The sequence below is a fragment of the Chelmon rostratus genome, chromosome 8 (assembly GCF_017976325.1).
Source record: "Chelmon rostratus isolate fCheRos1 chromosome 8, fCheRos1.pri, whole genome shotgun sequence".
Taxonomy (NCBI): Eukaryota; Metazoa; Chordata; class Actinopteri; order Chaetodontiformes; family Chaetodontidae; genus Chelmon; species Chelmon rostratus.
In genome coordinates this window covers 4,572,560-4,584,726 of record NC_055665.1, presented here as the reverse complement: position 1 = coordinate 4,584,726, position 12,167 = coordinate 4,572,560, and the positions used below count along the sequence as shown (strand labels likewise).

The window sequence follows — 12,167 nt, the reverse complement described above, 5'->3', positions numbered from 1 at the left end:
AAATTACACACCCAAATGTACTTTGTGACTTTTACCAAAATAAAGACAAAGAAATTCGATTTTAAAGACATACATAGTCAAAGATTTGACGTCTAAACGCAGGTTAGTCCAAACGTTGCATTCCATTATAAATTTCTGCGAAAACTGTCAAGTATCGCGAGAACTGGTGATTTGGTTTTATCAGCGGTAAATTAGCACGATGAGTTGTTAAAATGTCTCTTTAATTATTACCCAACATAAATACCGTGACATAAATAAATGATAATGATGTCTTTCCTATTCTTTCCACAACATATTCACTAATGGCGACTAAGATAATCACAAACTTGAATAATCCGGATCATTATATCTGTTTTCGAGCTATCTACGGCTCTGTTTACGGTTTGCGCTTCTTAAAACTTTATGACCCCGTACGGCCACCGTAGACAGCAGCAGCACTCGCCTCCCACTCAAAAGTGTTAGGAGGAAGATTATGATCCCTGAAAATGCGTTAGAGAGGGTGTGACTGTATCCTGACCTTTAAAAACAGATAAAATCCGCGAACGAAATGCTCAGACTCGGTTGTTGGTGCTGAGTTCTCGGTCGGCTGGAAATGGCTCCGCTGCGTTCAAAGTTCTCGATGTTGTGGCTCCTTGTTGTTTTGACAGCTTGTGCGACTGAAGCTGCGTGGAGACCGAAACTAATCGGAGATGAAGCGGCCTTTGAGTCCAAAGAGAACATGCTCAGCCTGAGATCCCAAAAATCCTCCACGGCCGCCGGGCCGGAGCCAGGGGACCTGGCCGAAGCGTTCACCGTCCGGACTCTGGATGGGGAGTTCTCGTACCAGCCCGGTGCTCTGCGGGGACCTCTCATCATCCACGCCTTCACCAACAAGTCAGGGTTTCTGGAGTGCCTGTGGAGCTCCGAGTCGTCTCTGACCAGCCTGGTGCAGGACCTGCCCGACAGCACCCAGGTGCTCTTCCTGTCCATGGACGACTCTTCGGTCACTGATGCTCTGTGGATGCGGGACCAGCTGCACCGGGTCGCCATGCACAGGTGACCCGAGAGGAACTTTGCTTCCAGGCAAAGTGCTGTGCTGAAATGCAGCCCAGTCCAGTAGTAGCAGGAGCAATACAGTAAAGTCAAAATACCCCCATTTATTTAAATGATTGATTGTTAATACTGATGCATCAGTGTTTGTTAACAGATAATTCTTATATGTTTCCATCACTGGGGAGGAACAGGACGCAAGAGCACATTTGAAAACGGATTTAAATGAAAAGTGTAATCAATAAGAAGTGAAATCTCTGCTGCAAAGATTGATTGTATTAACCTGAGAGTCAGGTGTGAAACAGTTCTGCCAATAAGTTCAGTTTAGTTCCGTTTTTATTGCCCCTCATGGGAACAGACACATCCACCAGTTCAACTGATGACAAAGAAATGTCAGCTACACATTAAAACAGCAGTTTACTGCTTTAAAATGCATTAAAACTAAACAATATATAAACATCAACATGTTAATAAAAGAAGACAGTGATTCAGGGGCTGTCCTGTTGATGCAGATCACTTTTAAAAACCAGAGGCCAGATCACCTGTTGACACATTTACAGGTGCATGAGTCTAAAAATGCTGTGTGATAATCTGTGAAACGAACTGTGTCCTGTAGCAAACACAGACACACCACACTGGCAAACAGGAAGTGCAAGCAGAAGTGGAAACTACCAGCAGGTGTGTGTGTGTGTGTGTGTGTGTGTGTGTGTGTGTGTGTGTGTGTGTGTTTGAGTGTGTGTGGTGTACTTTTTTGGTTCAGTCTCCAACAGTGTGATTGCCTTTCTTAGGATGATCAATAACACACAGTTCCAGACATTTCTTAATTTTATAATTTTAACGTGTTTACAATGAATTTACTTTGGAAAACACGAAAATGCAGGTTGCTCTTAAACTGTTGATTCATCACCCATAAGTTATTTTTTACATTAGTTTGAGAATCAAGGCTTGTTGCTGACAGTCGTCCTGTCGTTGCTGATGGGTCGCTGAGCATCAGCACCTGACTTTCTTAATGTTTGATATCAGTCCTGTGCTCTCGTGTCTTCGACAAACCTCCTCCTACGTGTTTCTGCAGTAAGAAGGAGGTCCTGTCCAGGCTGCACTTCTCTCCGGTGCCGGTCTTCGCTCTGGGGAACTGGATACCCCTCGTGCTTTACTACTGGGGCTGCATGTCTCGCCTTTCCCAGGCTGTTTTCACCTCTGAGGGTAAGAGGCGTCTCGCTCTTCATGGCACACATGGTTGTCTGACTCACTTGTACTCACCTGCAGGTGGTTTGGCAGATGTAGAGCATGTTGTTTATTCATATATAATCCATATAATGGTAGAATTAGTCATATTTTAGCTGCGTTGGACCAGTTTTTCGTATGTGCATACTTTTATCTTTGAAGCCTCCGACTTCTCTAGTTGATAGTTGCTCCATCCTCACTCCTGAGCTACTGAGCCTTTCCAGGATGCTCCTTTCATACCCAATCATGATACTATCACCTGTTACCAATCAGCCTGTTTACCTGTGGAATGATCCAAACAGGTGTTTTTGGAGCGTTCCACATCTTTCCCAGTCTTTTGTTGCTCCTGTCCCGACTTGTTTGACACGTGTTGCTGCATCAAATTCAGAATAAATGAATATTTACAAAAACCAATGAAGCCGATGAGGTCAAACGTTAAGCTCTGTCGCTTTGTGTTGAAATCATCATTCTTCTCTCCTCACAGGGTGGCACATGCCTGTGATCGTCAAGAGACTGGACGCCCGGTACGATTGGCTCAGCACGCGCTGGGGTCAGAGGTCGTATCAGCTGATGGATGGGGGCGACGGGTGTGAACCTTCCCCCTCGGTGGCGGGTGCGGTGGCCTGGGTGTCTGAGGGCAGCTGCTCTTTCTTCACTAAGGTCTGATAGCCAGGACGTTAAAGCAGTGTGCTGCTTCCTGCTCTGTTTGTCACTGCAGCACTTTGAAGCTGATTGATCATGCATCATATTAAATGACACAACCTGCTAACATTATCTAATTTATGACAAGAGTCAGCTGTGCATGAACGATCAGTTTGGACCTGTAGCGGCTGTCCCTGCTCTGTTTATCTCATCCACGTGCATAAAGGTTCATAAACCCCCGCCTCACCTTAATAACTCACATGCTAAATTGAACTGAATATCTGCTTCAGGAGTTTAATTTACTGGTTGCTGCCTGTGTACTTAAGAGCGCCACGGCATGAGTTGCATGCATCTTATCAACTTGTCATCTCTCTTAAAGAAGAGGAGTTCAGTGGAACGTGTTGCTCTTCCTCCTCTGTGTCAATCTTTAACGTGATTCAACACTCCTCGGCCGCCGTAGCAGCTGGCCACTAACGCAGATGAGAGAGAGGCAGTTAGAGGAGGAATCAATCTAAGTATAATATCATTGGTCGCATTTATAAATAATAGAGGCATGGGGCTTCTACTAATAACATATAAATAAATCAGATTGTAACAATGCACAGATGTTGGAAACTGTGCGAGTTATATCCTCTGCACGCTTTTTTAATTGCATGATGAGCTTTTATGGCTGCTACGCTGATGCAAACCGGTGAATCTTATCTTCACTAGTTTGGTTGAACAACACAAGCAGTCTGAACAGGTCTCCTGTGACTCGAGGCAATCATGACCTGCGGTGTTGACTTTCATCCAGTATGAATTCATCGACACTGGATGTACTGTACTTCCTCCCAGGTGCAGAGCATGGTCAAATCCAACGCCTCCGGGGTCCTTGTCTACGCTCTTCCTGGTAATCCGATCCAGGACATGAACTGTGTCGGGGACGAATGCAACACAACGCTGAGCATCCCGGCTGCCATGGTGCACCTGGAGCCTTCGGTCGCTCAGGAGCTCCGGTAAGACCGCTTTGATGCTTAACGTCCTTGTGCATAGATTAACTGAACACTCACAAGGTTAAAGTGATGATCCTCGAAAGCCTGTCTGCTTCCTGTCTGATCACGCTGCTGACTTGCTCCAAAATATTACATCCCCTGAAATTCACCATTCAGTGTCTCTAAAGAACAGAGCGTCTGATTTTAAAAGTGTGTTTATTTGTTAACTAAGGATTTAAGCTTTCATGTCTTCTTTCACGCTGATTGAATTCGTTTTGTAGGTCTGGACGGATGCTGTATGTGTCCTTCCAGTACTCCCCTGCCCCCAGGTTCTTCTTCGGTATTGACCATCAGGGGGCGCTGGCTGAGATAGGCGGGTTTCTCTACCCCTCGTTCAGCTTCCTCAACTGGCAGGCACAGTGGTGAGAACAACACGAACAGACGCTACTGCAACTGCAAGATTACAGCTTTTATCAAAGAGCACTGTAAGATTCATTGCAGGATTGTTGAGGGTCACATTAGACTAGATTTAACACAAGAGGCTTTAGAGTCTGCACAGGAAACAACATCTTTAGACCCTCGAGTCTGATAAAGAAAACTCCACATTTACCTCAAATGAGAAACAAATGGAAGAAACCTCAGAGGGAAACAGACACCCCCTCATTCTGAGCCACGTAAAGCCTTTCAGTAATGACAAAAAGATCTCGCAATAATTAAGTCTGGATGAAACAAGGGGTTCATTATAAATGGGTAACTTAGCAGCAGCAGCTGTTTCACTCGTCGTCTAATGCGCCCTCTTTATAATCACACCTGTATGATAATATACACAAGTGCCGTCCAGGTGATGGAGGCAGAGAGAACGTGCACATTTCCCCTGAAACAGGCCTGATCATTAACAATAATGATTAATAAAAGACTGCAAGAGAGATTATTTATTTACTTTGAAAATCAGAAATTGTTGGTCTTGGTGGTTTGTGCAGAGAAAATGACAAACAGTCAAATCATATTCTGGAACGTTGCTGGAACTGTGGCTGCATCCCAAATCACAATCACTTTTTACTCAAAGTACGTACTGCAGCTGCTTTTCCAAAGTACGTCCTGTTGCATACAGGCTGCATACAGCTGGGACTTACTGTTTCATCATGACATTGCACCTTGTTCTCTGACCTTCCAGCCCGTACGGATGCAATCTGTAGCATAGTGACGAGTCTTCTGCTGTGCAGGCTCAGAGAAGCATGCTGGCATCCTGCGAAATGCAACCAAATACAGCAGGACATCCTGGTATTCTACTGCATGTATCTATGTATTCAGACGTACTAAATCTTTATCTATTAGATAGTATGTTGTCTGGGTGTTGGGATGCAGCATGTGTGTTAAACCTGGTGTTACACAGACACCAAAGCTGATTCTGATCTGACAGTAATGGATCTGCACCACAGATGTTGGTGGGGATTCCCTGAGGGGAAAGTGAGAGGGGGGAATTTCCAGGAGTTTTTGAATGTCTCTTAAAGTACAGCTCAACGCTCGGGCTGCTGAAATAGGAAGTGATCAACAAAAAGAAGAAGAAACTGCATTTAGAAAATATTTAAACACTAATTTTACTGCTCATTTTTTAAAAGAATCCCTGATTTTATCCGTCTTACATTATCTGTTTCTTTTAAATCTTTCATTTATATGCAATATACACATACTGTATTTAAAAAAAAAAAACTTGTTGGGTGATGTGAATTTCTTTGTACACCCACCATAACAGCCTTTAACAACATTAATCTGTCTCCAGGTTTGATTTCTACGCAGATCTGCAGACCAAACTCCAGAATCCCGCGAAGGTTGTTCCTGTTTTTGACAAAGTCCAAATGCAGGGCGAGGAAGGGGCCGTGGCCACAGTCGACCTGCCGTTAGGTAACTTCATCAGACGGGCAGCTGCTCAGTAGCCGCTTGAAACTGGCTCCAGACCGTCACCATCATCACCACACATTTTAATGATGCTGCCATTCGTACGTTATGTCTCTCCGCAGGCCTGTCGGACTTCAACGTGCTGGAGCTCGACGCGTCCCTGTCGTGTCCCGGTAAGAGAGACAGTTCCTGCGCTCACTGGGATCACACAGTGCAGCTCTTTATCTGCTGCGACCGCGTCGGCCCGTACTGCAACATGGAGCTGGGCCGGTGGATCACTGCCTTCCGCAGGTGGGATGTTGATGTGAAACGCTCACAAATGCAAAAGATGAATAATGCACGGCTTTTGTGGAATAAAAACATCTATCTGTACTTTCTGTGGGTCTTTTAAAAAAGACTGGAGAGGAAGAAGAAGCAAACAGTCGGCCAAATGCAAATAAATCTGCTAGGAAGTCACAGCTTTAGGCCAAAAAATACAAGATTCACCACTTAGTGAACACATGATTGTATAAAGGATTTTACTACATGGGCTCAGGATGCTTTTTAAATCTGTTGTCAGTAAACAGTTTGTTTGTAAATGACTGCGTTCTGTACTGATTCACTTTTTACACACGGTGAAATGTACAACAGAATGCGCTGCACGTCAAAATATTGTAATTAATATAATGATGAATATTATTAGAATCATATTTCAGTATAGCCAGCTCTGATTCCAGGTAAATTAAAACTTAAATAGCCTGTTTCTTTTGTGTTTTGTGTTGCTTCACTTTGAGCTGAGAGGATCCTGCTGGTTGATCTGTGTCGTGACTCTGTGTGTTATTTTGGCAGAGGCATCGGGCGCTGGCTGACCGACGTGTCCCCTCTGCTCCCCCTGCTGGACAGCAACAGATGCACCTTGACCATGAAGACGGTGCCGTGGGCGATGCCGTGGATCGTCTCCCTCAACCTGAGATTCAGTATCGGCAACCAGACAGGTAGAGACTGTGATGTAGCGCTGCACCTGCAGCTGAAACCTGTCGTGGAGTTTGTGGGTGCAGGTGAGATAGTGGGGTGATTTGACGACACACTTAGAACTCTGACAATGAAACAGTCATTCAAGTCTGAATTCTCAGGCAACATCCCGAGTTTAACAACATAAACACACGCAAACAGAAAGCAGAATTACCTGCTCATTAATTATCACATGTAGTGTTTGTGTTACAATCTTGCAAATCCATCTGGGGGAGGGGGCAGAGTTGAAGGAGAGACACGAGGCAAAGACCAGGCTGCTTTAGGTTAAAGAAAGAGGCGCATGCCTGACAAACTTTACCTCTCCTGGGAGTCAAACCTCAATGCACACACATGACACACACTTATTTTTAGGCTCATAGTGACACACACTATCTGAATATACCATTACCTGAGAACATCATGAATAAACACCCATAAATCTGCTTAAAAAACAGGGAAAAAACAACTTGTGTCAGAACTTGCTTGAGAAACATCACATTTTTACGTTTTCGTCAGTTTAAAGCTAATGCAGTGATAGCTGTCTGTACCCCCATGGCTACATTGCAGACAGGAACTGCTGATAGCTGATTCGGCATACAGTTAATGGCAGCAGTGTGCCAAAATGAGAACTGTGGGCTAAAAAGAAGAAGTGTGGACTAAAAAAAAATGTGTCAGATCCTCCAAATCCCCCAGTGTTTCTCATTGTAATTTACAAGAAATATACTATATAACAATATACATTACATGTCAATATAAAATTCCATACACCATGTTAGAAAATGTTCTCCATATAACCCAGCCTCAGAAGGTAGTATCACTGCACTGGTCAGAGGTGTAACACCTGAACTCTCCCGCTGTGAGGATGGAGAGCTGAGAGTGAAATAACGTCATCCCAGAACATCTTCTGCCCATTTTCTCTCCCTGGAGGATCTTTCAAAGGCAGAGAGCAGGAATCTCTCTGCAGGAAGGAACAGTCTGTAAATAGTTACTGGAACATATCTGGATAAAAAAGGCACTCACAGCAAAGACAAAGCTTCCAGTTCCAGGAAATATCTTTGCTTCCTTCCTGTGTTTTAAATATATATATATAAATATATATATAAAAAACACAGTCTGTATGATTATGACATAGAGGCTGATTAGAGAATAAACAGCAGTCTGATGGGCATGAGTACAGGCCAAGACATGTCGTCATGTGTGCTTCAGGTTTTATTAAGTGATTATTGAGCTCAGTTTCTCATGAAATTTGACATTGTGCACATTTTTTTGCCAAATATCACAAAACACAAAGAAGCTTAACGAAGCTTTCATATTTATTGACAAATCTTCTCTGATCATTCACTTATTGATCTTGTTGCTCTAACTGTAAAAAGTCACAAAGCCATGATGCCACTATAGATTAGTTCAAAATGAATTTCACTGAAAAAAGAAAATTCCTTCGAGATTTGGTCCTCAGACAGGAAACTCGGACAATAAAAAGAAGAAATAAACAACAAAACTATCAACATATAATAACACTAAAAATACACACATAAGCAAACACATCTTCTACATCTTTGCCAACAATTTGTCACATCACATGACCTGCGTTGGGTTTTGTCGAGTAATAACTATGTCATAAATCCACAGGTGATGGTACGGAGCTGCTCCACCCCTTCAGAGTAATGCCGCTGTACAGCGGGGGAACCTTCGACAAAAACTACAACAAGAGATACCAGCCAATCAAATTCTCCGTTCCAGCATCAACCAAGAAGGTAACAGATCTGATCTTAAACCCTGTAAACAGCTTCCTGTCTGAGTCAGCCCACAGACAGGAAGACGTGGGAGTCCCTAAACCTGCGTTCCTTCTAACAGCCAGCAGGGGGCGACCCCACCGGTTTCAAAAAGAAGTCCAGTTGTTAAGAAGAACTTTTATAGACGTCTATAAGAAAATGACCCAATGTCTCACCTGATTTATTACCTCAGTAACATTCTCCTAATCAGGACAGAAACCTGAATCACTAGTTTCAAGTCTTCTTTAATACAATCATGTTGACTTTTTCAATTATGATTCTATTGAGAGTAAATTAGACGATAAAGCAGGGTTTGCTTTAGGATGAGGCGACCTTGACAAGTCTCTACCCAGTGTTGAGCAGCTGCGCCACAAGTAGCAGCGTTACTACTGTAACTACATTTTTGCCATATTGGTTTTGAAGCAGTGAGATTAACTGGTGGCTTCACTCACTACACTTTCCAAGTAGCTTTCCTAACATCGTTGCTACCGCAGCGTTTACTCAGATTCACCGTCAGATCCAATCAAGATACAGACGTAGCTCCACCCGCTCATCCAAATATGGTCACTTCTGTCTCCAAAAATCAAGATGGCGATGGTCATTGTGCCAAACTCGAGGCCTCAAGCGTCCACAGACCTGTGGGTGACGTCACAGGCGGCTTCGTCCATTATGGATTATAGAGGCTCCGCTCAGCGTCTCAGCAGCTGTGTGTCTGTTTCCAGGTGGAGCTGTACGCCGTCATCACCGCCCACGGCAGCGATGACAACAGCTGTGGAGAGTTTTGTGTCACCTCCCACCACTTCCAGTTCAACACCGTCTTTAACAACACGCTCGTGTTCGATTCTGCAGGTGAGAAATGTTAAGAAACATTTACTGCAGGACAAAACAAACTCCAGGGTCAGTTTTTAGTAGCGGCTCAGGAGCTTTTGATCAGATCATTGATCAGTTGCCTGAGCCCTTTCAGGACTTCTCATCCATGTGGTGTCAATACGAAGGATTGATCCAGAAAAGGAGCTTGAGCTTTTGTCAGCTGCTATTTTCAAGGTCAATAATGAACTTTTAGGCTCAACATTTCAGTCATAAGAAGTTCTGTAAATCTTAAAGTTAAGTTTTGAAAGGTGAACACCTCATGTTGATTGATAACCTAATGTCACCGCCTTCAGATACATTAATCAAAAGTTGCAGGACAGTTGAAATGTTTTTTATTTGTTTATCTTTTTGCCTGTTAAATTTCTGTCAGTAAAATTCCAACTCATCCACGTCCTTGTTTTTAATGACGTCCTCAGATGTCTCGTTTGTTCGACCAACAGTCCAAAGCTCAACAGATATTCTTTTTGTGATTAAATAAACAGAAAGCTTCAAGAAATCCCCACATTTGAGAAGCTGGAACCAGTAAATATTTGGCATATTTGCTTTATAAATGACTTAAACTGTGAAGTTCTTGTGAAATCAGTTCTGTCGATCAGCTAATCAATAAATTCACTTGAGGACTGGACATTGAGCCACTGATTGAGGGATAATTTCTAGCACTGATTGTCGGATTTTCATATTTTTGGGGGTCGTGGCGGGAAACCATCAGGAACGCCTCTGGGCTGTACCACGTTGGTGAAAAAGGGTGCCGTACCAAACGAATACGGCACGTGGCTGTACGGGAGAGGAGGCTGGTGTGACGGACTACAGGTCGACCCCTGGAGGATCGATATCACCAAACAGGTCTGTGCTTTGACCCCAGACTTTATCTGTTGATTGCATTATTGACCTCAAACCTCTTAATTTTATCTACAGTAGCCACCGTTTAAAGCTACATCAATCGATATTAATATACTGTATGTTAATGTTAATCGATTAAATTAATTCATAGGGGGGTTTTTTGTAGTAAAAAATTGTCACCTGACTTTGCAGTTCCCAATTCTGTGGAGCATTTAGCACCTTTCAGCTCATTGTTTTGGTTTTATGGCCCCTAAAAAAAAAAACTGACTGCACGCTGCCCTCCCAGCACCAAACAGCAGACATTCAGAGTTAGCAACTAGCCGGTGAACACGGTGGAGGATTTAGCAGCTTAAAGCCAGATATATTTCTGAGGAGTTGGTGGAGACCAAAAACAGAGATAAAACAGGAGTGAATATTGGACTTACATTAATGAAAAACACAACTTCAAATAAATGCTTATGCTGCTGTGTGTCTGCTGAATGTGTGCAAAAACAGGTAGATGTTTGCTAAAGGCACAGACGCACTGGATCCATTCACGGTTGTCAAGTTGACTGATCACATTCATTTTCTATGGAGAGCAGGAGATCCGGCCACGCGGTGCATGATAGATACGGCACAGCTGGGCTGCGTTACAGATGTGACGTGGCCACCGGAGCCTATTCTATTTTGCTCTATTTTTGACAGAAGCCGCATCAAACTGCACAAAGATCAAGCCAGACAGGAAGTTAAACACAGGAACACAATAGAGCATCTGGTCAATCTTCAAAATAAAGCACCCTGTGCAGACTCCTGATTGTATATCACATAAAAGAAAGAAACCACCTAAATACATCGAAGCACAAAAATCAATTTGACAAATCAAAAAAAATCTGAGTAAGCCAATAAAGTCAGGTGGGAGAAACGTTCCCGGTGGGATATGAAGCCGTTCAGAGGACGGAACAAAACACACGACATCATAGAGCCGTGCCTGGCGGCATCAAGGTGACAGGTGATATAATATGTCATGTTGTGTTTGCTGTTGAGTCGCCAGTTTTTAAACCAAGTAACTTTTAGATATATTTAGTTTTCAGGTAACTTTGAGAAGCACACATATGCAATCTGTGCAAATTCACAGTCACATATTCAGGCTTATTGAGGACACGTTAAAGATTTACAAGAACCTCGTACTCAAGTCAAAGTCAGACTGAAGTATAACATTTTGCGTGAAGGAAGACTAATACAATTAGGGAGCGCTTAATTATTCTGAAGTGAATTATTGACCATAAAGGTTCTTGATGTAATTGTGTAAACTCTTGACCTGCCTGAAGCGCTCTCGCCTGTTCTCAGCAGTCATGTGCTCAGATTTACTTCAGGACTTAACTGTAAAGATTCAACACCACATGTTGCACATTATGTCAGATTTTTAGGTGTTTGCTTGTCACTTTAAGAGAAGTTGTTTTATTCTAATATCCACCAGAGTCTAATATTTTTAACGTTCAGGATCTGACACAGCAGATACTGTTGCATGTGTGAGCTGGCAGTCATATTTAAGGTAGCTGTGTGTTACTGTTTTAATAAGTGTGTGTCTGTTTCTGCGCTCTTTCAGCTGGACATGAGCGAGTCTGAATCCAACACTGTCGTCTACTTCGGTTTGTTCGAAGGGCACGATCCTAATCCATCCAAAGACCCTGGATACATCATCATGTCGTCCTTTCTCATCTTTTACAAGTGATTCCACTCTCTGGAATTCGACAAGTTAAATATTGATATGAATGAATTCATGTGTGACTAAATGTACAATCAAACCAAAGATTAAATGTCTATTTTCCTACTGCTTTCTTTGGCTCCGTCCATCACTCTTCTCACTCAGAAGGCAGCAGTTAACCAGCGGTGATGCAAAATGTCAACTTTCGCTCACCCAGCATTTCTCAAGATGTTACCCCGAAGCCAACAA

At 43.1% G+C, this 12,167-nt stretch overlaps 1 protein-coding gene across 2 annotated transcripts; it reads left to right on the top strand.

Annotated features, from left to right (window-relative positions):
- Positions 1-440: 440 nt before the first annotated feature.
- Positions 441-12,048, top strand: si:dkey-256h2.1 (uncharacterized protein LOC337520 homolog). 2 transcript variants are annotated; one of them, XM_041942406.1, is made up of 12 exons: positions 441-1,035; positions 2,102-2,232; positions 2,738-2,913; positions 3,730-3,890; positions 4,148-4,288; positions 5,647-5,768; positions 5,885-6,053; positions 6,591-6,736; positions 8,382-8,506; positions 9,247-9,373; positions 10,104-10,237; positions 11,820-12,048. In XM_041942406.1, exons 1-12 carry the CDS (start codon positions 593-595, stop codon positions 11,943-11,945), a joined length of 2,001 nt encoding a protein of 666 aa, XP_041798340.1. In that variant the 5' UTR covers positions 441-592; the 3' UTR covers positions 11,946-12,048. The 2 variants fall into 2 exon arrangements, with proteins under 2 accessions (XP_041798340.1, XP_041798339.1); XM_041942405.1 differs by having other exon boundaries at positions 6,591-6,799.
- The last annotated feature ends 119 nt before the right edge of the window (positions 12,049-12,167 follow it).